Here is a 26903-nt window from a genome sequence, read left to right on the forward strand (position 1 = left end):
TCTGTTTGTGAGTCACTATCGTATGTAAAATAGATAACCCACAAGGACCTACTGTATAGCACAGGGAACTATGCTCAGTATTTTGTAATAACCTATAGGGGAAAAGAATCTGAATATATATATATATATATATATATATAAGCACTGAAGAAGGCAGATTTCCTAAGGCCACGGTCATAGCCAGGGCAAACTTGAATTTGCCCCTCTGGGATCTGCTTTGAGCCTCAAGTGTCAGCTGGAGTTCCCAATGGTCCACAGAGAAGAAACCCTTTAGATCAGCTCCCCTTCGTGCCCCGTTTCCCTTGCAGATAACTCTCTGGGGCAACACTGCTGGAAAAAACTGTATCACGTGGCCCAACCAACCATGGCTCCCTCCAGGCAGCCAGCCCGCCAGTGGCCCCTCACCTCCAGCATCTGCTGTAAGGACTCTGTGAGGCGCCTCAGCTCCTTTTTCTCTTGCTCCACACCCTTGAGGCATCTTGCAGTCAGTTCTAGCTCCCTGCAGGGACAGAGGGCTGGGTATGGCAGTGCCCACCCCTCCCAGGTCCCTTTGTGGATTCTGCTTCACAGAAGCCTATTCGGCTTCCCTATACAGCTCAGAGGGCTCTTTGGAAGGCCAGCCCCTCACATGGCTGGGTGCTGCCAGCAGCTGTAGGAGCCCAGGGCTGAACGGAGGAGATCCCGGCCGAGTGGGGCTGAAGTCACTTGCTCCAGGTGTACACGAATCTGTCAAAATAAATCCAGGGCCACCCCAAGGGCAAAGAGGAGCACTGGAGAAACAATGGCCTCACCCTGTCTTCCCTGGACAGCCCTTGCTACAATCTGCTCACTCTGACATGGGACATGGCTGAGGCCCTTCTCTGGGGTGACAAACTCCTTGCTGCTGTCTTAACAAGCCTGGGTCCCCTTGGGCCTTTACACCCGGTTTCCCTTCCTCCTGCTTGTGATGCCTTTTCCTTCTCCCACCCATTTTCCAACTCCTACCACCCTTCAAGGCCCAGCACAATCTAACCTCTGTTGAAGCCCACAGGGGTCACACATATATCTTAATCCCCATAAAACAGGGGGTCTGTGCTGTGCCCTTGAGCACCTGTTTGTACATTATTGTAAACATTGTTGATGTTTCCTGGGTGTGAGTCTGGTTTTCCCAACCAGATCCTCAAGGGAGAGAGGGCTTATCTTCCATTCCAGGGTCTGGCACAATTCTGGAAGTGAGCAGGTTCTTGGCTATTAGTTGATGAGAGTCTCTGAGCTCCATCCCCAAAACACATGTCTAATGACTTTCTTTTATAAAGTTGTTTCAAGAACACTCTCTGGGCTATCACTGATAATCAGTAGTGATGATGGTGCTGGTGATGATGATGATGGTGATGGTGACAACAACCAGCACCATGAACAGTAACCAGAGCAGTTGTCTCCAAATTCATGGATAGGCTACATAGAATGACCTGGAGGGACTTCCCTCGTGGCACAGTGGTTAAGAATGCGCCTGTTAATGCAGGGGACACAGGTTTGATCCCCGGTCCGGGAAGACCCCACATGCCGTGGAGCACCTAAGCCCGTGTTCCTCAACAAGAGAAGCCACCGCAATGAGAAGCCCCTGCACCGCAATGAAGAGTAGCCTCCGCTCGCCACAACTAGAGAAAGCCCGGGAGCAGCAATGAATAACCAACGCAGAAAAAAAAAAAAAGGAAAAGAAAAAGTAACGACCTGGAGAACTTTTTAAAGTACAGTAAGTCCCCTACATACGAACCTTCAAGTTGCAAACTTTCAAAGATGTGAACATGCATTCGCACATCCAATCACGTAAGTTAGTTTACGTGTCTGGCGTACATTGTCACGTGCGTGCATGCTCTACAAATGGTTGTGCTTTTGTGTACTTCACTGTACGGCACTGTATAGAGTACAGAGTACAGTATCTTTATCTCAAGCCCAGGAAAGAGCTACTACCCACACATCACTGGATCGTTTTTTCAAGAGGGTAGATAGAATTGAATCCAGCAAGGAACCAGAACCTGTGCCATCAACGTCACGTGTGAGTGAAATTGCAGCTTGTCCTCCATCTCCTGTTGCTGACGATCCTTCAGCTCTACCATCTCCCACCTCCTCTCCCTCCTCCAGTCAGTAGCTCTTCTTGCCTGTTCACTCGATGCCAGCCCCTGCATGCCAGCTGTTGTACTGTACTACTGTACTTTTCAAGGTACTACGCTGTAAGATCGAAAAAGTTTTCTTTATTTTCTGTGTTTGTTTTCTATGTATTATTTGTGTGGAAAGTATTATAAACCTATTACAGTACAGTACTATACAGCCAATTGGGTCAGTTGGGTACCTAGGCTAAATCTGTTGGACTTACAAATTGGACTTAGGAACAAGGTCTTGGAATGGAACTCGTTCATGTGTAGGGGACTTACTGTATAGATTTCTGGGTCCTAACTTCAGCACATTCTAATCCTCTTAGATGATTATAATATGCAACTTGTGTGCAAACCATACACAGACTAAAGATCCCAATGGACAGACATCATTAGCCAGAATGTGAAGAGACTGTGCAGGAAAGACAGGGAATGTAGCGGATTTTGGCCAAGGGCACCTCCAGACCAGCCTGACCTGTCTGCCCCGGGTAAGGGAGGTTTGCCCGAGGCAGGAGGGGGTCATTGCTCATGGTGATCTCTGATTGCACCTGCCCATGCCTCATGCTCCAGGGTGCAGAAGTGGCCCATCGGTGTGGGGTCTGCAGCTTTTTCTGGGCACACCCCAAGGCCCGGAGCATTGGGAGGACAGATCCAAACCAAGTCATCAAGCAGTGAGGATCTCCTGGGGGGAGGCCTCTCCAGCCTAACAGGAAACATGGGTCCTACGTGTCCTAGCCTGGGTGCACCTTGCCCCCGCCCCCTGCCCCCAGGCACCACCACCACCTCTTTGTTTTGTTTTTTTTTGCGGTACGCGGGCCTCTCACTGCTGTGGCCTCTCCCACTGCGGAGCACAGGCTCCAGACGCACAGGCTCAGCGGCCATGGCTCACGGGCCCAGCCGCTCCGCGGCACGTGGGATCTTCCCAGACTGGAGCACGAACCCGTGTCCCCTGCATCGGCAGGCGGACTCTCAACCACTGCACCACCAGGGAAGCCCCACCACCACCTCTTGATCTGCTCCTGTTCCATCTTCAGCTCCTGTACCACCTCCTCAAACTGCTGCTTCTCGGCCTCCAGCACCTGGTTCAGGCGCTCAAGCTCCTAAAGAGAATCAGAGAGGAAGAAAAGAGTCACAGGCAGCAAAGGGCTCCTGAGGTCAGAAAGCCTCACTCTAACCCAGGGGACCCTCTGGGGTTCAGCACAGTCTGCACCAGACTTGGAATTAAGCCCTGAGGAGCCCTGGTCCCATTCAGTGACACACAGTCTCAATGAAACCGAGATCTGTGATGAACTGGGTTCACTTAAAACGCACTTAGAATATATATACATACATATGTGTGTGTGTGTGTGTGTGTGTGTGTGTGTGTGTGTGTATAGAAATGAATCACTTTGCTGTACACCTGAAACTAACACAACATTGTAAATCAGCCATACTACAATAAAAATTTCAAAAATAAATTAATAAAAAATAAAACAAAACAAGAACACACTTAGCATGCTGAGCTAGGGTTTAGAAAGGATCCCAACATTATTTCCTGCGACAGGATGTGATGATAATTCTAGATGTCTGCTCCACTGGGCAACTCCAGTCACTCACACCCTAAGGCGTGTTGGCTAGCCCCCAAGCCCTGGAGGGAAATGTGTGTGTGTATATTTCCATTAAAGACCCCTGGAGTGGCATCTGTTAGAAGCTGCGAAGGAAAGCTATTCCCAATTCCAAAGTCAGAGAGTAAAGCCTTTTTCCTCAAGGCATCCGGGAAACAATGAGCACAGATGGCTGCAGCCTCCCCTGGACTCACCCCCAAGGGAACAGTATAGCCAGAAAGCCCAGGACAAGCTGGCCCAGGGAACCAGACCAGTCCCTTCAGGATTGCCGGCGAGCTCAAGTGTTTTCCCAGCAAGCAGGTGCCCCCCAGGGGTTCTGTTTTCCTGGGGTTCAGTGGCAGGTGGTATTGAGGGGTGCACTTCAAGCGAAGGGTGGTTAGAAGCATTTTGTGACAACTGTTTTGTTCTTCCACATTTTACGCTGTGGGAGGATATTATTTCTAGATCCACTTTCTCTCTCATCTTCTAGCTCCAAATTATGCCCTCATTCTTCACCCTGGGGCTTTGTTCTCAAGAAATGGAAACCCCACCAGGGAGTGGGGCTGCCTGTAGGGAGAAGTTGCCCTTGGCTTTGAGGAGAATCAGAGAAGGAATAAAACCCAAAGGAAAGGGAAGAGTCCGATTAGTGACCCCGGGGTCACTAAAACTAATGTTTTCAAAGAACATTCAATGACATGGAAGACTGCTGAAGGTACAGTGTTAATGAAGGTGAAATGAAAGGTATCATGAAAAAGGCCATAAAACTGAATATCTGATGTGATCCTATTATGTTTAAGATATATATAAGAATATTAAATAGGAAAAAAGACCAAGGAAAAACACCAAAAAGTTGACGGTAGGGGCTTCCCTGGTGGCGCAGTGGTTAGGAATCCACCTGTCAATGCAGGGGACACGGGTTCGAGGCCTGGTCCAGGAAGATCCCACATGCTGTGGAGCAACTAAGCCCGTGCGCCACAACTACTGAGCCTGCGCTCTAGAGCCCGCGAGCTACAATTACTGAAGCCCGTGGGCCTAGAGCCCATGCTCCGCAACGAGAAGCCACCACAGTGAGAAGCCTGCGCACCGCAACGAAGAACAGCCCCGCTCGACGCAACTAGAGAAAGCCCGTGTGCAGCAACGAAGACCCAACACAGCCAAAACTAAATAAATAAAATAAATTAAAAAGAAAAAGTTGACAGTAATTACCGATCAGTTGTGGGGTTAAGGATAGAATATGTTTTCTTCATGTTTTCCAAATTTTCTACAAAGAGCACAATTTCTACCATTAGGGGTTAAAGTTCTATATTAAAGAGGAAAAAGAAAGAAAATCTCCTTCCTGGTTGCTCCCTTCCTTTCCACCTTCCATTTCATCTGGATGATTCTTAAATGAAGCTGATGTCCAGGTAGAGCCTAAGCATGCTGATTGGAGTGGAACACACAACCTGTAAAGCTGAAGCAGCCAGAACTTTCTGTTCATGCAGACCAAGACGGCATGACTGTTTGAGGCACCGCTGCCATGACTGAGGTCAGCTAAGACCCCCTGCAGCTGAAGACTTTTTCCACCACATCATGCTTGTGCTTCTGACTCTTGCACCTGACTTAAGTTGCCAAAGTATGAGGTTGGAAAGAAGGCACTAGATGGCAAATTCCAGCTCCATGGAAGGAAGAGCTTCCAAATAGTGGAGCAATGATGCAAAGGATACCTCCGGAGGTAGTGAGCTGCCCATACCAGAATCAGGATCAGTATCCGTCAGGGAGGTCGGCAGAGAGCCTCACCTTGAAAGGGGCCGTCCTTTCCAGCTCCAAGAGTCAGTTCTGACTGGGAGCACCCCGCATGGCAGGAACCCTGCCTGACTTGGCCCTGGGCATTTCTGATTTCCCATGTGCCTGCCCACATGCAAGGCTGAGCTCTCACAGTTCAACCAGAAAAGGGAAGGTAGGCAGGCTGGCCCTCCTCCAGGGGATAAGAGTGATGATAAGGGAGCCAGGGACAACTGAGGGACCTGCACCCAAGGAACGGCATTGTCTTCTGACCCCAGGGCAGAAGAGCCCAGGATGGCTCCCTTTGAACTCTCAGCTCGTACCCCAAGAGTTCTCCGCCCTTTCTGCCAAGTGGAGGATGTCAGAGCTGCACCATCACACAGTGCGTATCTGCACAGGCCTTACCGGTCCACAAAGCACTCCCCGGCTTCTATTTCACTGAGCCCCTCAGCAACCTGGGAGCTAGCCAGGCACAGCCATCGCTCTTACTGGAGCATCACAGAGCCGAATTTGTCCAAGGTCACACAGTCAGTGATAGACTGGTACCAGACCCTGAGTCTCCTTTTAAACCAGACTGCCTCTTGGAGACCAGAGAATCTTCAACTTCTCACTGGGCCATTGTACCAAATGCCTTTCTAAGTGGCCCAAGCAAGGTACTCCCGGACCATCCCTGTGACCTGGAGTGGAGATGGGAAAGGTGAAGGGGGCAGGTGGATCCATAATATAGATGAACAAGTTAAGGCAGGAAAACCCTTGACAGAATCACTCCGTGAGTTCTAGTCCCAATCTAGAGCACACGGCTGACACTGAAATGAGAACCTGAGCGCATCCTCTCCCTCCTGCCAGCCCAGAGCAGCCTTCACCAAGGTGGACCCAAGCTGGACCCAAGTCAGTCTTGCTCACATTTTGTACCCAAGACCCAGGACGTTCACAGGTGGCAGGTCTCCTTCCTTCAGCGTGCTATGGCTTTAAGCAATGTCTGTGAGCAGTGGGTCTCTGCTGGCCTCATTTCCTGGCTAAAGACCTAGATAGAGTGTCTAAATTTTCCTCGGGCTGACTGCTGTCCCAGATTTAGTCTCTCTGATGGATAAGTCTGTCTCTCTCTGCCAGCGGCTGTGTCTGTCACTCCATCCCATCCCCTGGCTTCCTAAATTACCTGCTTTTAAGTTGCTGACAATCCACCAAAAGTCTTACTTTTCAAAATGTACAGAACTGTATGAAGAAAATGCCAAAATTCTAATGTGGGAAGAACCCAGATGACAGCCCGGACCCAGAGGCCCACACACTGCTGGGGGGAGAAAGCTCAATGCCCTCATGATGCCAATCCTCAGATCCATGCAATCCTAATACAAATCCTCAATAGATTTTCTTTTCTGTTTGTTTGGGTTTGGGTTTTTTGTTCGTTTGTTTTGTAATTGACAGAATGATACTGAAGTCCAGCTGGAAGAAAAATTGGGCAAGAATATCTAATAAATTTTTGGAAGAAGAAAAATGAGGGTGGATTGTCCTACTGGATTAAAATCAAGATGTAATGTAAAATTATAAGAATCAAAAATATTCATTCATCGAGTTATTCCACAACATTTATCATGCACCCATCCTGGGCCAGGTGCTCTGCCAGGCCCCGGAGCGTTTGGGGTGCTACAGGGCCATGATGCTTCTTGACTGTCGGGCCCGTTTCCGAGCCCAGTGACGGGTGGTTGGAAAGGGTGAGAAGTTTGCAAGAGTCAAGTCAGAGAGGCAGGCACTGAGCCCAGGCTGACGGGCCCAGCCCTGGACCTGCCTGGGAGAGACAAGGAACAGGCACCAGGCAAAGAGAAGTGGACCAAATCAGGCCCTCCCTCTGCAGGCACCTCAGCGTATGCCACTCTGGGGCTTGGGGCCCAGGCAGTTCAAGTGCAGGATGGGCTAATTAATGATCATAACACTAACAAATGTAAATGTTCATTAAGCACGTACTATGTGCTAAGCACTTTCTGTGTAACACCTCACTGAATCCTCAAAACATCCCTGATAGGATGGGTTCTATTATTATCCCCATTTTTCACATGAGACTATTAATGTTCAGAGAGGTTAAGTAACTTGCCCAAGGTCACACAGCCAGAAGCAGCAAAGGTCCAATCCAGACACAGGCAGCCTGACTCCAAGTCAGCACCACTAACCACTATCCTACCCTGCCCTTCAGGGGTGGTCGTGATTTCTCAGAACAGGCAAGGCCCAGTGCTGCATGGAGATGCCAAACGGCATGGACTTCAGCAGCCCCCGTCTTCAAATGAGGCAAGGGTCTCCTTCACACCACAGCCTGCCCCCAGCCAATGCTTGGCCTCCTTAGAACTTGTATGTTGACATTTAGAGGATGAAGGAACCTCTGATATCATCCAACCCAATCACCTTTATGGTGCCAGAAGCCCCGCTATGGATGAGAAAGGCCACCGCAGCCTCCTGTGAGTATCACCAGTGACAAGCAGCTCATTACCTCCTGACACAGCTTATAAAATTTTTGAATGGCCCTTTCTCTAGAAAGTGATCACCCACCCTTTTTATTTTCCTCCCCCGGGACTGGCAAGGAGAAATACACTTCTTGCCAAGAAGCAACACCAAGTCCCAAGCACTGTCATCTCATTGGCCTCCCTGCTCTGCGCGTCTGATTTCCCAGCGAGTTGTCTGGGTGCCCATCTCCCCTACACCACTCCCTAATGCCAGGAACACAAGTCAGTACACTGTGGCTGTGAAAGGGCCCACAGAGCGGGAGGCGGCGGGGAGCAGCCTCGATGTGCCCCTACCTCTCTCTGCTCCCTCTGAAGGCAGAGTTCTTCAGTCTCTTCCATCAGTTTGTCTGCCAAAGCAAGCACACACGCTGTCACGAAAAGCTCACTCCAGATCCAGTCCTGAGGGGTCAGTGCCTGCGATCACCTCCATCACCCCCAGCTCCTCCCAAGGAAGAGGTCGGCACTGCCGTGCCCAGGCCAGACAGAGGGGGTGGGGCAGCTCCCGGGGATGGAAGCTCCACGCTGGCCTGAGCTGCTACACTCCTGTCCCGGCACTGTCCCTGCTTTGTGCATTCATAAGACAATGACAGCTCATCTTTGGAAGCTCAGGTGGGTCTCTGCACCCCCGGGGTGCTGCTAACCTCTGTGCTGGTGTCTGGCTAGTGAGGCAGGGCAGGTTCTGGGGGCAGAGGGTGTCTGGAGCAGGCAGAGGGGAACCAGTGCTGGGGCCCCACTTGTCTAAGCAGGGGAGAGGGTCCCAGGCAAAGGACCGACTTCCCAGGCTCACCTCCTTCTTTCTCAAACAGAGCGTGCCTACCAGCCAGTCAGGAACACAGGGGCCTAGAACCTTAAAGTGGGCTGGGGGTCATAACTGGGACCAAGTCCAGACCTTTGGGGCCCTGGGCAGGATAACATCAATTCCATTAGTGGGACCCTTACCGCATGCCTGACACAAGAGCTTCCAGGCATTTTCTTATTTAACCTGATCCTCATACCACCTCTAAAAGCTAGGAACAAAAATGTCTCCATTTTAAGGATGAGGAAACTGAAACTTAGGCTGAGCTGCCTAAAGATACACACAGCTGATGGATAAATGACAAAGCTGGGTCCAGAGGCCAGGCTCCTAACCATCAGGCTCTCCTGCCTCCTGTCACGCTGGCCCAGAGGACATGTATCACGCCATAGAGCCCTCCAGGCTCCGAGCCAGTCTCTGGCTCCTCATAGCCTGCTAAGCCCCACCCAAGACACGCTCTCTCAGTCCTGCATCAAGCCCTGGGCTGCAGCCCCCGGCCCTGAAATGCTACCGTCGGGGACCCTCAGTTTCCAGCCCATCCCTCAGCCAACCTAAATACTCCTGCTTCTCCTTGGCCAGCTGCAGCCCCTGGGCCTCTAGGCTTTTGATCATGGCTTCTCCCAGCTGGGCATTCTTCCAAGTCCTGGGGAGGGAGGGCAGATGGGACAGGAGAGAAACACAAAATCGTTAAAACAAAAGGGCGGAGGAGAAAGAGAATGTGCATGGTGTGTACTCGCCATTCTTTCTCCTCCAGAATCCCAGCTCGCATTCACCTCGGCACCCGCGGCTCTGGGCACGCCACCAGCATCGATCAGTTACAGTCCCCGGAGGCTGGCCCAGGCTGCAAAGTGGGCCACCGTGGGCTGGGCCAACAGAACTTTGGGAGCAGGGAAGAGATTGCTTCCTGGACTGCTTTCTACACCATTGAATGCCCACCACCTGGCACAAGGCCTGGCACGGGGCAGGTACTCAGCATTATTTGTGGAACTAAAAGCACGACACAGCATGAATAGGCAGGTGCTGGGACAGGGGTTTGTGCGCAAATGGATAGTGCTGGGCTGGAGGTTTCTGTGATCTGGACTCTGATGTACAAAGCACCAGCTCTGGTCTGAGCTAGGGTTAATTATGGGCCTGGGGAGATGAGACGGGTGTCAGGAGGCAGCCAAATCCTCCTAGCGATGCTGGGTTTGTTCCTGAGAGTTGGAGACAAACGGTGCCCACGTCTGCCACCTGTGACGCTAGACAAGCAAACACACTTTGCTCAAAGCTCACTTAGGAGACCCCCCAAAGATGCTCGAAACCTGGTCTGTCTCCTCTCCCCACAATAACCAGCTCCCACAGCCCTGTCCTCCCCACCCTGCCCTCTCCTAGGATGCTCAGTGCCCACCGGGATCCCAGCAGAGAAGCAGGGAGATCAGGGTCGGCACAGCCCACACCCTTTCCCCTTCTGGACCCTCAGGCTGACCCCTCCTGCCCGTGTGCACTTACACCTTCCCAGACTCCTGCAGCATATCCAGCCACTGGGTCTGCTCAAACTCCGACTCGGCAGCCAGCAAGATGTTCCCCTGCCAGGAAGAGGAGCCATGGTTGTGCCTGAGAGGAGGCCACCTTGAGGACCATGGAGGCCACGGCCAGGCCTCTGCAGGCCCTGTTCTGCTCTCCCTCCCGACATCCGCAAGTCACTGACACTCTTCCCAGGCCAGCCCACTGGAGGGGTTGCCCCTAGGGAGCCTGGGGTCCCAGAGAAGCTGCTCTGCCCCTGTTGAACCCAGGCCAAGGGGAGAGCCTTACTCACGTGGAAATCCTGGTGGGAGATTTTCATGGCATAGGGCATGCTGGGCTCTTCCTTAGCCTCCACCAGGCAGCCCCCCAGAGGGATGACACCCTGAGAAAGAATCATTAGAGGCGCCCACCCCACCCCCACCCCCGCCCAGCCCAGGTCACTCAAGGCCTCTGGGAGCCCTCAGCCATAGCCAGGTGTTGCCCAGGGCCCGAGAGGAAGCCAGACCAGAACTTTCCCAGAGGGGGCACTGGAGGGCAGGGACCCAGGCCAGGAGGGGGCCAGGGTGGCTTGTGCCCCCAGAAGGACTTGTTTTCCAGACTCCCTGACCAGAGCAGGACAACAGATGGTACCCTACCCTCAGAGGATACCAGCCCCCGTTGTCCCCACTGGGCCCTCCCCCGCTGTGGCCCTGGGGAGAGGCCCCCTCACCTTAGGATGTATATTGAAATATTTGTTGGTTTCAAAGCTCTTTTTTTCACTCTCAGAGTAGTAAAGAAGAAAGCTCTCTTTGATGATGAAAAACCTATAGCAGGCGGTGGGGAAGGAGGGGCAACCAGGAGAGAGAAGGGGTGAGGTTTCTCGGGACGACAAGAGTAACCTTGAGGGGCCCACGCTGACATGGGGAGCCCCTGGGGACACCAGCTCAGACTCATCCTCACCAACTCATGTGCCACATCTGGGCAAAGGCCTCAGCTGGTCAGTCACCCACCACCAGGCAGCCCAACCCTTGCACCAGTGGAAGTGGGCACAAGAGGCCTTCAGTGGCTTCCACAACTGGCTCCTCCAGCCCCCTGAGCCGCCACACAGTGGGTATCTGTGGTCCTTCCCCTCAGGTACCTTCAGCCCCGTGAGTCATCATATTGGCCCCTTAGGGTCGACCCCAGGAGAGGCAGAAGGAGGGCAAGAAGACACAGGATCCCGAGGTGGGTCTTTTGACAAGTGGTCCTGAAGACTGGCAGTCAAATGGGGTGTGGGTACCAGGCTGGTGAGGCCAGGCCTGCCGCCTACACGTGACACCCGCATTGCCTCTGGGCTCAGCTGCTCCACAGCCTCCTTCTGGGATGTGGGTCTAACTTAGGATCTCTGGGCCCTTGGTGCTTTCTGACTTTGACACCCACAGCTGGAGCATGGCTTAGGGACTCTCACAGACCTCGTGCTTGGAGCTGACTAGGATAAGACACCAGGTGCCCTCCAGGGGAAGATCCAATTGGAACTGAGAGCCCCGAGGCTCTGGGACACTCAGAGTGGCTGGCTCCTTCCTCCCAGGGCCCCTGCTAATGTCACTGTTGGAGCCATGGGACTTGGGGGAGCCAGAAACAGGGCTCAGATGGGCTCATGACAGCCAACAGCGCGACTCTCCCCGGCTCTGTGTTCAGTGACACCGTATTGGTAGCTGATATCAGTCATACTGTGAGTTTTTACACCATGAAAATCATCAAATGTTACAAAGCAGTGCTGCACCCCACCCGCCTCCCAAGAGAGCCAGTTGTTAAATATTTATCAGCACATCACCGGTTGGACACACCCTCTTGGGAGGGGCTTGAAAAGTTGCTGGCGAATCTCTGAAGGTGCCACCAGCCCCGGGACCCTTCCTGAGGCCGCGGCTACAGCGGGAGGGTCGCTGGCATGGCTGACAGCTACCGTCTCACCTCCCCTAGGAAAGGAGCTCAGCTCTGTCCTCTGCTGTGTGCCTCACCCCAACCACGTTCTTTATTTGCACCGACCCTCTCTGCCCAGCCAGATACTGAGGGGAGCTGTGGACCTCCGAGGTGACATCCTGCTAGTGCCAACTCTTCCCCCAGTGGAGGAAGAACACACGAATACCACCCTCTGCGGAACTGCAGGCACCTCCTGGGCCCCCCAGCACCTGACCCCTGACCATCTTCTTGGCCTTCCCACCACTTCTGCCCTTCAGCCTCTCCGCTTGAGGTGAACACCGAGCTCACTGCCTACTGCCTTACTATGTTTTGCATGATCCTGGAAAGGAGATTGTGCAGCTCTCCCAGGAGTGCCCACTGGTTGAACCTGCCTCACCCTTGGTGACCAGCCCAGCCCACACTGCCGTCGGAGTTCCTCCCGCACTTGCTGACTGGCCACGCGCTTGGCACTTAGCTCCATAGCCACACCCCGTGTGCTCATCTTGTCTGGAGGGGACACTGGGCTCCTAGAGGGCGGGCCATGGTCCCTCAGTCCTGTGGGATGAGAGAGATGTCCCCAGAGAGTTGCAAGGGAAATTCACAGAGTAGTTAAGAACACAGACCTGCCACTTCTCAGCTGCGGGGCCTTGGGCAAGTAAGCTCACCTCTCTGAGCGTCAGTGTATTCACCTGTAGGATGAGGGTGATAACACCAACCTCGTCTGGTTATTGCGAGGATCAAGTGAGATTGTGCTCATCACTCTGCCAATTCACAGAAGACCCGGGACAGGGCTGAGTGACGCATTCCCAAGGCCCCGTCACCCACAGGAAAATGGGAGGCAGCCACCTGCTGGGACCCTTCTCCTCCCTTTTCAATGGCTTCTGAAATTCTGCTCTGGACTGAACTGTGTTCCCCCAGATTCATATGTTGAAGCCCTAACCCCCAATGTGACTGTATCTGGAGATAGGGTCTCTGGACCGTCATTAAGGTTAAATGAGGTCTTCTTGATCCAACATGCCTGTGGCCTTCCAGGAGGAAGCATTTGCTCTCCCACTCTGCCACTTGAGAACAAAGTGAGAAGGCAGCCGTCTGCAAGCCAGGAAGAGGGTCCTTACCAGAGCCTGCCTATGTCAGCACCTGATCTCAGACTTCCAGCCTCCAAGAACAGCGAGAAAATAAATTTGTTGTTTAGCAGAAGGGTTTAACAGTTTCACTGTTTACTCAGTCTGTGGTATTTGCCTGAGCTGACTAAGATAAATACGTTCGTGCTTTCCTGATACTTCTGGAGCACCCTCCGCACTCAGAGCAAAGCACTGTGTTCAGGGATGGGTGCGGGTGGCAGGCAGAAGGTCACTAGACACACGGGCAGGGAGAGAATGGGGCTCTGGAGGCAAACAGTCTCCATCCCTCAAGCCACAGCCTCAAGCAAGCTCCCAGCCTCACTGAGTCTTTCCTTCAAAGCTCCTCTATAAAAAAAAAAAAAAAAAAAAAAAAAGATAATCTCTATTCAGGACCACACAGGTTTAGTGAACCTTCCGCAGCTTCATAGAACACTGAATCTATATTTGATGGATTCTTTAGTGAAGCCCTTTATAGGACTAAGTAATATCTATCAAGAAAAAAATTAAGAATATGGGTTAAAATTCCAGTAATTCATCCAAGGTTAAATGCTAGAATAAAGTACTGGTCTCAGTGAAAGCAAGCAAGGGGGTGTTGGTGAGGGTACCTTGAAAGAATATTTATTTTTCCTCATATTTTCATTCAGGCAGCAGATTAAATGTACAGGTGGGCCTTGAACAACACAAAAAAAAAAAAAAAAAAAAAAAAACTCATCTATAAAATGAGGGTGCCGCTATGAAGATACATTCATTGATTCAGCAAAGAATTGCTGCACTCCCACCTATGCCAGGCAATGTTCTGGGTGTTGGGGATAGAGTTGTGGACAAGAGACATGCAAATATCTGTCCCCATAGAGCTTATACTTGAGTGAGTGTGTGTAGTGGGAGGGCAGATGATAAATAAGTAAGAAAGAAATGCCATGTACTAGACGTCGATAAATGCTATGGAGGAAAATAAAACAGGGTAAGTGATGGGGTGAGGGGTGGGTCGGGGAGGTTTTGATATTAAACAGAATGGTCAGGAAGAGCCTGAAGGTAATATTTGTGGAGAGGTTAGTGTTCCGGGCAGAGGAACTGCAGGTGCAAAGGCCCTGGGGTCGGAAGTGTGCCTGGCTCTGGAAGGAACTGAGGCTGCAGCATGGCTGCAGCAGAGGGAGCCAGGTAGAAAGCAGATTGTGTAAGAGCCTGTTGGCTACTGTAATAACATTAATGATAAAGCTAATGTTTACTTAGCACTTATCCCAAGCCATGCCTTATTCCAAGCAGTTACCTCTGTTAATTCATTTAATATTCACTATTATCCTATGAGGCAGGTGTCTGCGTTTCTATGGGCAGAAATGAAGCAGAAAGGTGACACAACCTGCTGAAAGTCAGACTGCTAGTTGTTAGAGGCTGGTTTTTCCTCTAAGAGGGACAGCCACTGAGGGTTTTGAGAGGGGTGACATGATCTGACTCACACTGCAAAAGGTTCAGCCAGCCTGCTGGGCTGAGAACAGATTGTTGGCGGGGAGTGTCGGGGAGTGGGGGAGGCACAGGGATCCATTAGTGGCCACAAGAGGGGCAAGAAAGGATCCGGTGGATAAAGGCACATAAAGTCCTCCGCACTTGTCTGCCACACAGGATGTGTCCCCAGATGTCACGGCCCTCCTCCCCTTGCCCTCTGAAGGAGGGCACAGAGAGGCAGGGGAAGACGGATGTCCAGGGTAGCCTTTGTTCCACACCAGCCAGACTTCAGCAGGCCTCAGGGCCCCCATGGCTGCAGGGGTTGTGAAGGGCCCATGCGCCATGCATGCCAAGACTGGCCCTGTTGCAGCTGCTCTCGGTTTGGTTTGGGTAGGGGTGAGGGTCACAGGGAGGGGAGCCGGCACGGACCTGGAGGAGGAGGGCGACTCCCTGGCTGGCAAGGAAGAGGATGGCCCAAGAAAGGGCATATTTGGCAAGCACACTTCGAGGACCCAAAGGGCTGGCTTTGCTTATAACTCCGCCTCAGTGCCTGCCCGCTGCTCCAGCTGATGACTCAGGCTTCACCTCAGCAGGTGGGGGCCCAGGGCCTGAGTGCCCCTGCACAGAAGGACACTTCCTCTTCCTGCCCCTTTCTCCGAAGTCCCCTTACTCCCAGGCCTCTCATTCTGACTGCAAGCCAGGGGCCGCCTCCTCTGGGCCCTGCAGAGTTGGGCTGGCTGAGTAAGGGCCGGAGATAGTCACTGATTAGTTAGCTGTTCTCATGCACTGGCTTCCATGCAGAACGTACGTATCAGTATTTGATCCATGTAACAATCCTGGAAGGTAGGGCTTTTTGTTCCCATTTTACAGATGAGGAAACTGAGGCTTAGAGGTGAAGTAACACACACAAGGTCACACAGCCAGGGCAGAGGTGGAGCTGGGACTGGAACCCAAAGACAACAGCCCCTGTTTCTACACCCACACCACACTGTCTTGGGAGCTACTCTGGTCTTCGTGCCAACACCTGGGCAGGAAACAGATGGGCCAAAGGCAGTAGGTGTTAAGGTTGGGGTAGCCAAGGGTCAGAGCTCTGCCACTTACCAGCAGTGTGACCAGGGCAAGTCCCCTGATCTCTCTAGGTCTCAGGTCCCCCAGAGTAACTTGAGGATAATAATAGTACGTACATCTCTCAGGGCTATCGGGATGATGAAATGAGTTTGTTCACATAAAGACTTCGAACATTGTGAGACACATGGTAAATATTCCTTAAGTGTTTACTTTTATTACTACTATTTTGTTTATTATTATTAGGTTCAATGTCTGCCGCAGCCTCCCCAGACCTCCTTTCCCATTGTGCTCACAAAAGCTCCTACTGGCGGGAGCACTTGGCTCCAGCCCAGCTGGCCAGCTCGCTGTCCTCCAAACACACAGCACTTTCCTGCATTTGCCCCTCCCTCCTGTCCAAGGCACACCCTTCTATCCAGGCCAACTTCAGTCCTGGGCGAAGCCTTGTCTCCAGCCCCAGCCCTCAGGGTCTCCCTGTCCAGCCCACTGTGCTGTGGTGAAGTCCAGAGAGTGTGCGTGAGACTGTGTCTGGGGGGTCAGTGTCTACCCTGGCTGCCTCTTCTCTCCGGTTTTAAAGAACTTAAGTATTTTCACCTCTAGATTAAGGAGCATTTATGAGGTACCAAGACACTCATTTTTCTAAGTGTTTTATTGACATTATCTCATTTAAATCTCTCATAACAATTCTAAGAGATGGGGGTGTTCGCTTTTCCATTTCACTGGTGAGGAAACTGAGGCACAGAAAGATTCAGCAACTAGCAAAGGGCAAACTGGGAACTCAGCTCTGTCTGCCTGTTACTGAACCAGGTTCGTTTGCCTGACGCGCAGCAAGCCAAATGCTGAGAGGCCGAGGTTTGCAGCAGAGAGAGGGGCATATGTGTAGTGGCCGGTAGCTCCTGTTATGCGTATATTAATACCACGTTGGAAGTTAAAACCTACTGAGAGAAAATTAGACAACTTGGCTCCAACAAGGGTCATCACGAGAACCTGGATTCGATCTCCTGGGAAATATCTTCTTATGGATCCCATCAGGAATAAGGTCGATATTTGAGGGATTACTTAAACCGTCATTTTTTGTGTGCTTGCTAGGACTTACGCTCCTTCTTGCTAAAACTCTGTACTTGCTCTTTGCCACGCATGCTTAAGCCCCAAGTTCTAATCCATACGATGATCCTTCAACATAAAGACCCAGACCACCCCCCCACCCCCCATATACCCGGCAGTGTTCCAGAGGCCCACCCCCACCCCACCAAAAAGAAAAAAGAAAAGACCCAGACCCAAAGCCTTGGTCCCATATTTGCAATCAAATGCAAAACAATTCCATTCCTCAAATCCTCTAGGCCTTCGCCCCTTAACAGCAGAAAGTAGGCCTCTTCCCTCAAGACTGAGGAATTGGATCAAAAGATAGGCGAGGACTGAAACTGTGCCCCATAGGGTTAAAAACCCATAACAGAAACTGGTGACTAACAGAAAGTCTTGAGCTTATCTTACAGAACTGCAGATAAGGGAACGGCTTCTTTAAAACCCCTCTGCTTGTAAACACAACGCCGGAGGGACCCAACCCGGCAGATCCCAGTCTGCACAGAATAGACTTGCTTGCCCCATAGGTGACCTTTTGACGTCACAGCCCCAAATTCCCCCACGGTTCATACCAAACTCACCTGGAATTTGCACATGAGTCCCATGAAGGAGTCTGTAACTCAGATACGCCTGTGCAGAACACCTATTTCCTCACCTCCTTCCCTCCAATCACCTCTCCCCACACCTCAGACCACCCTGTTTGTTTATACCATAAATACCCCAAGCTCCTCGCCTTCGGGGAGACGAGACGAATTTGAGATTTATTCTCCCGTCTCCTCACTCGGCTACCTTGTGAATAAAACTTTCCTCTGCTGTAAACCTGGGTGGCTCAGTGCTTGGCTTGCTGTGAGTCGGGCAAAAAAACCTGGTTGCGTAACATGCTGACAGAGCTCAGGTTCTCAACTGCTGTGCTCTCTGATGCCTGCCCCTCATCACTGCACTTGTCTCTCCTCATGGCTTCAGACCTGGCATTGTTGTTTGCCTTCTTAGAGCTTCTCTCTGCAAAGTGACTGTAAGCTCCGGCTCAGGTCAGACAGCGTGAATGAATCGCCTGGTACAGCATGGGCCCTGGGGCTTGATGATTTCCTGCCCTCAGGGAGCAAATGCAGGAGCGAGAGTGGTATAAATCAATAATTTGAGAACTACTCAATGCTTATCAAGCTCCTCGTTTGTGCCAGGCACTGTTTTAGTAACATCAGAATGTTTGTTAACTACTCATTCCTCACGTGAGCTAGATGAGGTAAGTGGAGAACAGAGAGGTTAAGTAACATGCCCCAGGTTACACAGCTGGTAAGTGGGGAGCTGGGATCATTACAAAGCACCAGGGTACCTTGTGACATTGTAAGTTTGTATAAGACACCGGAAGAGTACAGACCAGTGAGCAACAAATGGTTTGGGTGTCCAGCCAAGGGAGTGGCAAGTGAGAGGAGGTGACAACTGAGCAGGGTTTGGAAGAATGAATAGGAGTATCTAGGAAACTGAGAGGAAGAGGAAAGGGGAGATGCATTTCAGACAGAAGGAACAGCAGATGCAACGAATAGTGTGTTCGAGGTTATCAGAATATGTCTGGCATTACTGGCAGGTAGGTGCCAAAGGGGTGGGCAGTGGTGTGGGGGGAGGGAGAGTAGGGGGTGAGTCAAGGTCAAAGAGACAAGTGGGGACCAGACCAGGGTGGGGCGTGTGGTCCTTGTGAGAAGGTGGGGCTGCTTCTTGCAGATGAAGGGAGCTGCCAGTGGGTTTCAAACAGGGCACTTGTGAGGTCAAATTGCAGTTGTAGACATGGTGACGGTGGCTTTGAGGGCTCCACACCCCGGCAAAGGCGCAGATTAGAGTTATTGGTTATAACAGAGTTATTGGTTATTGCTGATAAGAATCAGCAGGGTTTGTTGAATAGACAAGAGTGGGGAGAGCAGAGTCTGGGATGACATGAGGGCCAGGAACTAGCTTAGGTGACAGGGTGGACACAGGTGCAATCCAAGCTGAACTAGGGAACCTTCCTAAGCTATGCCTCCACCTTTACTCCCCGCCTCAGTGCTCTGAAGGTTGACAAGGGCTCAAGCAGAGCTTGATAGCTAACATAGGCCTCACAGTCGATCCAGCTGGAAGTGCGGGGAAAAAATGTTACTTAGACCCACAGGTACCTTCTAGGCTGGGTGGGTCCTGGCAAAGAAAGGCCCATCTACTCTGCCCGAGCTCCTTAATGTTTGGAGATGCAAAAGCCAAGTGTGGGCGTACGGGCTGGAAGGGGCTTTGCATCACAGAGTGAGAGAAACTTGGAGTTGGGGGAAATCCTGGAGGGCGGTGGGGAGGAGGGGGTGATGGGAGAATGCAGAGGAGGAGGATGCAGGGAAGTTGCACGAGCCCCGGTCCTACAGGGTCAAGAGACAGCAGTGAACAATCCCAGCTCTGATGCTAGTGAGATGCGGTGCCTGGAAAGCTTGAGAAACTAGGGAGCTGACCCTCAACTAGGTGCTTGCACCTCTGGGATTTAAACGCCTCCTCCACCCTGCTCTTTGCCAAACCTTCCCCTCAGCACAGTCTACTAGACCCCCAAAGACCTTGTGTGGAGGCTGGTGCATCTGTGTGGCGGGGGGGATGGGCGCGAAGACGGAGGAACGAGCCAGGGTCCATATCTGCTAGTGCAACAAGAAGCATCTACACTGGGCAGCCAATTCATCCAAAAACAAGGAAACAAGAGTTTAGAGCCCCTCAGGGATTAGCAGAAACCCTGAGCAGGCTTTACACTTCCTCAAGTCTTCCTGTGGGATGAGACCTTGGGCCAGACGTCTCACTCTCAAGAGGGCAGCCAGAGCCCAGCGGACATGCGAGCTGCCCATGGCTTACATTTCACAGGAAGGCGAGATACGCAGCCTGGCTGCCCCTTCTTCCCTGGGCACAAACGTCCAGAACAGAACCAGCACAGAGGCTCCCCCATCCCTGAGCCCCTCAGACACTGAGAACAGGGGTGTGGGGTTTGAAGCCAGGTAAACCCTAGAGCCAGGGAAGGACAGCTTATCAGAAGTGTCCCTTTCAGAAGTGGCAGAAGGAAGGTAGAAATGACACAGCCCTCAGTGCGTGTCCCTTTTCATTCTTTCCGGGTGGCCTTGTATGCTCAGGGGATGCTCATCCTGGCCTCTGCCACTTGCCTGGCTCTAGGTCTGAGATGACAGGACAGGAGGAATCCTGCCTGGGAAGCACTGATACATGGGTGATGACAAGTTAGGGTTTACGAAGAGATCATAAGTCCAAGGGGCTCCAAAAAATGTGAGGATTCTTCAAACAGCACAGTAAAGACGAGTTTACTAGGTTAAGCAGATAACGGTGCAGAGGCACTGGGTGAAGCGGGAGGGAGCCTTGGAGCCCCGCCTTCTCTCCCCAGCCCCCCATGGCGGAGTCGAGGCACTTGTAGAATCACCATGGAACAGAGTTTAAAAGCCACGATTTGATCCATTTCCATTCTGTGGATGAGACACTGCCAGCCAGTGAGATGTGACACAGCCATGCCTCGGCCGGAGTCATGCGGCTGGTCACCGGCAGAGCTGGGACTGGAACTCAGAGGTCCTGCCTCTAAGCATGGGTTCACCTGCCACCAACGGCCACAGCTGCTCTCAAAAGAAACGGCTTTATATTTCCAAGTCTTGGACATAAGGAAGTTGAATTGCCTGAAAGGGTTCTGGCCCCCATTTTCAAACAGGCCATCAACAGCCTCTAATGCCAGCTCCTCGGGAGTGCGGGGAGAGGAAGTGTGTCTTGCTTGCACAACCAACTCATTTAACTTTGGTGCAGGCGAATCATCACAGGACCGCAGTGAAGCCTGAAATAATGGGTGTTAATTTCATCTTACAGCTGTGCTGCGATCCGGAGAGTGTACCCATCTCCTTAAGCTAAGGACTCCGTGTAACCTCGATGCCACCACCTCAGAAGGGGCAGGGTGCGATGGACAGAGGGATCTGGGGAGATCCCTCAGCTGCCACCTAGCCACTGCCTACCACCAAATGCTGTCCTTCTAAAAGAAGTTTGGAGAACACAAGTTGATTATAAAAAGAGGGGCCTGCAGACACGCTCCAGCTGGGACAGAACAAGCAGAAATGCTGCAGCTGTGCTGGGGGGACTCCTCCCAGTCAGCTGTGAGAAACGCTACATGAGCCAGAAAGTGAGACCAAATCCCAGTGTCACTAGCGTGAGGCAGAGCCTAGCTCTTCCCCTCAGACCTTTGGGACAGCTCAGTACCGCAGTGTCACCTTTAGGAAGCGGTGCTCAGAGCCAAAGATGAAACTCCCGGACCCAAATCTCTGTGTGAAGAAAGTCTCCCCAAGTCTTTTTGGTATGATGACCACTAACTGCACAGATCACCTTTCCACACCTGTGCAGGTTGTGGCCTGAGATTTGGGAAATTAGGCCACTGTCTCCATGGTTTCCCTGGCACTTAGTGGACACGGTGAGTCTCAGCTCCCTGTGGCAGGACCCACCGATGTTCCACAAGAGTGAGCTGCTGCTGGGCTAGGCTCAGGGCCCACTGGTCACCTTACACCTGGGGGGCTGGGGGAGGAGGGACGGGAGTGTAGACCCTCCTGCTGCAGGAAGGAATGGGCCAGGCCCGCCTCATCAGGGGCTCCAGCCTTGGGAGGTGTTGGGAGGGATTTGGGAGAGGGACTGGAATGCCGCGGAAAGTATGAGAAGCCCTGAGAGAGCTGGCCTGTCTGCTGGACCAGCCCTACCATGGGGCTGACACCAGCCAAGGCAGAGATGCTCTACTCCCTTCCTCCTTGTCTCTGAGCACCCGCATCTCCACTGCTCACAGGTTAGGGGGAGGACAGAGTCATCCACCTTGCCCTCTAGACACCTCTTCCAGATCCTCTTATCTCTGCTAAGGAATGTTTTTGATTCCTTTCTCTTTTTGTTGTTCATGGGAAAAAAGCTGACCCTTCAGCTCAAAGGCACCTTCCCACCCCGGGAAGGGCAGGACTGCTGGGGCACCAGGAGCTGGAGGCACAGCCCTGAAACACACCCTGAGTGGAAGAGGTTTTACAGAACCCAGCTGGCCACAGCGGCCCCCAGCCTGCCCGTCCGTTATTTATGTGGCTCGGGAGCCTTTCCAGGGCCCCTCCTCTTAGCTGTCCCCCTCCCAGGGCATCGATCGCCCTAATGGCAAGGCTCTGCAGTGGCGGGCCTGAGCTGCCCCTTCCCAGGCCTTCCTGTGGCTGCTAATTAGCTGGAGTCCACAGACTCCACTTCACAAATGGGGAACTGGGACCCAGGGGCCCCTGCTGGGCATTGAAAGGGAGCTAAGCTTAGCATCATGCCTCCCCCATCCCAGACCCTCTCTGGCTAACTGTTGCTGATCCAAGGCTAAATTGTGTGTGTGTGTGTGTGTGTGTGTGTGTGTGTGTGTGTGTGTGTGTTTGTGTGCCTGGTGTGTTCCCAGAACTGTGAACATGGACAGAGGCCTAGAGTGGGCAGGGGGAGTCTTTTCACAGTGGCAACTCCAGAATTCCCAAAGGAAGGGAAGAGAAGTGACAGTCTCCTTGGAAGGGGGCTGGAGGGCTTGACTTTGCAGGGCACGTACGCTGTTCTGACTTGGATTGGACGGTTTCTGAGTGGCTGTAGGGGTTACTGGTGGAGATTCTTGGGGTGGGGGCACTACAGCTCTCCAAGGCCCCCTTGGCTCCATCACTGTGCTTTGAGCTGGAGCTTTTGTCCCCAACACCTCCCAGCCCTGGCATCAACTGTAGCTGCAGGGGCCAGGTCCCCACACCTGTGGGTGAGGGGGGCTAGGGGACAGAACCTGAGGGTTGCAGACCCCTAGCATTTACTAGGGATGCAATCAGGTGAAAATGCCTGGAAAGAGACATCTTGGATGTCCGGAGGTAATACCAAGGACAGCAGCCAGACCCAGTGGAGGAGTGTGGGCTGCCTGGAGTAGCGGAGGTAAAAGTGGTGATGGGGCACTCGGCTAATGGTTCTTAAAGTTATAGGCAGCCTTCCCACCACCACTCGGGCGCCCTGGTAGAGACAAGCTTGCTCCTGGCGCTCGGGAACTGCAGCTCAGACAGCACAGCCCTGGAAACCCCTCACAAGATGCTCTCCACGCTGCCCCAGGCCTCCATTCAGGGGATCAGAGATCAGCTGAACTTCGGAGGAACTCAAGGAGCCTACATCCCATTAAACCCTAGAGTGAAATCCAGCAGAACTAACAAAAGTATGCGAAACCAGGTACGTAAAATGTGAAACACCATCTACAGCTCCGTTTGTTCTGTGGTCTTGCAGACATACTAAATTATTCATCAAAACAGAACATCGGAACCAACCACTACCATGTCTCCGTGAACTGTGTTCCTGGGAACGTATGAAGCCCCCACTGCTCAGGGGCAGACTCATAGTGTGGGTTGGGAAGGGGCATCTAGACACAATCCTAGTTTCCTGGGCAGGATCATGCCTCCAGGGAGGGGCCGATCAGGGTCTGAGTTCACTAGGCCATTCCATAGCAAACCTCAGAACTGAGATGGGCTTGAAGGTGAAAGCTGTCCAGAAGGTGTCCCATTGCTCCTGAAACCAGCATTGGGAGCTTCCTGCAAATTCAGGGCTGTGAACTCCCCCTTCCTCCAATACCTTCCAGGCTCATTTATGAGTGGAAAGTAGCTGCTGATGTCTGGGGAGTGTGGCCTCTGAGTTGGGACCAGGAAGCTGATGCTGAAAGACCCAGGCTGCTCTGACCTTCCCAACCACTCCTTCCAAGGGATCCATCCTTCTAACAGGACCAGTCCATCCTTTCCCCCACTTTCCTCAGTCTCTGCCCCATCTCCCTTGAAATATATGCATTTCAAGGGACAGTTGGAGGGGCTCCTGGCATCACTCCTCCAGGGGTGGGCACAGAGCCTTCTAGGCCCTTCTCCTGGCCGGTGCCTTTCAGAAGCTCTCTCAGTGTATGTACCAGTTGGGGGTAGGCAGAAGTGGGGGTGGGATGTAGGACACCCATGTCCCACCTTAAGCGCACTTCTAGAAGCCTGGAGCAGGGGAGTTGTGAAGATGACGGAACCGCAGCGGGGCTCCCAGGAGGCTTATCTTTGGCTGGAGACAGGGCTTCCTCCTCCGCAGCAGAGTATGGCCCAATCTGACCCAGCTGGGCTCCGACCACGGCCACGATCTCTTCAGCCCACACCCACTCTCCCCAACCCGACTTAAATCCGTTCCGCAGAGAACTCAGCGGTCCCACCCCAGCTCGACCAGCCTCGGGCAGAGATGACCCAGCCCAGGCTAGGATCCACATCTTCCAGGAGGAGCCAGCGTAGAGAGTGAAATGGGGCGAGGCCAAGGTCACAAAGGAAGGCAGAGGTAGGACGGTAATGAAGGGTTTGGTAGGGGGTCCTTCGGCCCTGGCTCCCTCCCCCGGCGGTCCTCACCGGGCGCGGCAGGGGCACTCACCGTCGGGACCACTTGGCCGACGGCCTCCCGAAGGGCCGCTTCCACAGCACACCATAGAGCTGCACTTTGGTGCTGATGTCCAGCGCGTCCGAGTCAGCCTGCTCCAGAGACGGCGAGGGCGACACCGAGTTGGACTTGGACGTGAACATCCTGCTTCAGCGGGGCTGCCCCAGCCGGGCCCACCCGCTCCCCGGGGCCGGCACGGATGCGGGGCTCCGGGCGAGGGCGGGCGCGGCGGGAGGCTGCGGGGCGGCGGCGGCGGGCGCCTCCGGGCGCCGTCGGGGCGCGTCGCAGCAGGCGGAGACGCGGGGCGGCCCCGACCGAGAGCTGCTGCGTTAAAGCGCGCGGAGCCCGGAGCGCCGCAGCAACTGGCGAGAGGCGCGCAGCCTGCGGCTAGGGCTCGGGGCTGCGCCGGGCCAGGCGGGAACTCGGCGGGGAGGGAGGCTCAGCCTCCAGCCAGCAGCATCGCCCACCCCCCTCCCTGAGACAGCCCCAATTCTGGTGGCCCCGATTGGCTGGGAGGGGCAGGTGAGCTGGCTGGAGGCCGGCCGCGAGCGCCAATCAGTGCGGGCGCCGGCGGTAGGGCCGGGCTCCGTGCGTCCGGAAGGTCCCGGCGGGTCGCGCGGCCCTGAGACTAGGCCCCAGCACTTCCCCACCCCCGCCCTGCGTACCCATTTTAACCCCTGGGTTCCCTCCCGGTTGCAGCTGCCACATCGAAACCGGGAACACGTCTGCTTTGTGACGGGCTTGGAGTCACTGCTGCAGATCCCTACTCGCTCTGGGTGGGGGAGAGCAGATGATCGGGCTTGGAATCCCACCTCAGTCCTTACATGACTCCGTGAAGCTGCGGTGAGCCTCAGTTTTCTCTCCTGTAGAGCGGAGACGCCTGTACCTTCTCGGGCAGGGCGGGGGCCAGGTAAGACTTCAGCCAGTGCCCGAGCGCCCGCCCCGAGAGGAGGCTCCATCGGGGCTGGCAGCCCCTCCCCTCCTGCTCTGCTGGGTCTCACTTTGTACCACCGCTGCCGCGCCCGGATCGGATTTCTTTTCCCAGAACTTGGCTGCCTGCGTCGGCATTTGGCACTCAGTGCCAATCCCGAACGGTCAGTGCAGCTACTGTCCGTGATTTATCTGCACGCCTGGCCCGTGCTCCCTGGGGCCTGGCGCTCCATCCACTTCCGCTCCTCTCGGCGCCTCTAGATGACCGGCACACTTTCCGGCGGGTGCAGACGTCTGTCCTGCCCCTGGGGACCGCCCGCGGAGAGGCTCTGCTAGCATCGCTGCGTGCAGGCACCGCTCCAAAGGCAGGGAAGTGAGTGTGCTCGGAGAGGCAGCCGGCTGGACCACGCTGCAGTCATCCTACTCTTGGCCGCGGCGTTGCAGGCCATCTCTGGACAGTCAGGATTCTTCCGCGCACTTGGGAAAACCACTTACCCCCTCAGGGGCTCTGATGCCTCAGCTGTAAAATAAAGACGTCAGATTGGAGCAGACGTTTGCAAATAGGTAGCCTGAGTGCCAAATCACTTTATAGATAGACGTTATTAATTTGCCCAAGCAAAAGTAAAAACGAGGTATAATTAAAATATGACAAAACGCACAGATCTCAGGTATTTCTTTGATGAAGTCAATTTGATGAACGTATACACCAAGTCACCAGCACCCAAAGCAAGATGCAGAACATTTCCATCGCCCCAGAAAGTTCCCTTATGCTCCTGCTGGCCAACTTCCCATCCTCACTCCGACCCAGGCAAACCACTTTCAGACTCTTATCAACATTGGCCCGCCTTTTTTAAAGTTTTTAAAATTTTAATGTCTAAAATGGCATTCTCTACAGAGCAACCATCCCCTGGAGTCCTTTGCTAAGCCTGCTTCGCTCATTATTACCTGCCTGGCTTCTTTTAGGCATTTGAATTTGTGATCCTCATTAGATGCTCCTCCAAGGCCTTCCCAGGCCTAACACGTTACGAGTCTAGTTAAGAAGGGGCTTAATAAAGGGCTTCCACATCCTGGCACCCTTCCCCTAACCAAGTCTTGGGTTCCCAAGCCCAGACAACATCCTCTTGTTTCTCACTGTCCAAAGGGGCCCATCTGAATTCCCTTGTGCCCCTCGTGGCTCACGTTTCCCTGCAGAACATCTCAGGCACAGCTTTAACACAGGGTCCAGGGCCTGGGTCCACCAGGTGGGAAGAGACAGGACTAGGAAGATGATGAGAGCCCATGGAGAGCATACAAAGTGGACATTTCACACTTTGGGAGGTTATTTTTGACACATGTTTTCATGCTTGGAAAACTTCCCATTTTAGGAGTTTTGTTTTTTTCCAGATGGAAGCTAGAAAACTTGGGTCACAAGCTTGTGGCGTGGAGTTCACTGGTTGGGGCACCAGGACAGGACTAAGTTGCAGGTGACAAACATGAGGAAAGAGAATGCACCGCCACCAGTTTCTCAAGGGTAAGTACCAGAGGCATCTGACTTGCTTTGGGGGTCAGCTGTGGCGGTAAGGTTGCGTGCCCAACGCAGCCAGCAGCATTTGACTGGCCGCACGGTCACAGGCAGGTGGGCTCCAGGCAGCACACACATGGCAGCATCAACAGCCTCCCCA

At 53.2% G+C, this 26903-nt stretch overlaps 1 protein-coding gene across 1 annotated transcript in view; it reads right to left on the bottom strand.

Annotated features, from left to right (window-relative positions):
- Positions 1–24455, bottom strand: part of PLEKHD1 (pleckstrin homology and coiled-coil domain containing D1) — a 29115-nt gene extending 4660 nt beyond the window's left edge. Inside the window, exons 1-8 of the mRNA XM_007454441.1 lie at positions 24307–24455; positions 10971–11064; positions 10554–10643; positions 10247–10323; positions 9310–9401; positions 8260–8312; positions 3138–3232; positions 406–499 (exon numbers count right to left, since the gene is read on the bottom strand). Coding sequence (XP_007454503.1) covers positions 406–499; positions 3138–3232; positions 8260–8312; positions 9310–9401; positions 10247–10323; positions 10554–10643; positions 10971–11064; positions 24307–24455 — 744 coding nt within the window. The remainder of the gene's footprint in view (positions 1–405; positions 500–3137; positions 3233–8259; positions 8313–9309; positions 9402–10246; positions 10324–10553; positions 10644–10970; positions 11065–24306) is intronic.
- Between the last annotated feature and the right edge of the window lie 2448 nt (positions 24456–26903).

Source organism: Lipotes vexillifer, unplaced genomic scaffold (genome assembly GCF_000442215.2).
Source record: "Lipotes vexillifer unplaced genomic scaffold, Lipotes_vexillifer_v1.1 scaffold197, whole genome shotgun sequence".
Classification (NCBI taxonomy): Eukaryota; Metazoa; Chordata; class Mammalia; order Artiodactyla; family Lipotidae; genus Lipotes; species Lipotes vexillifer.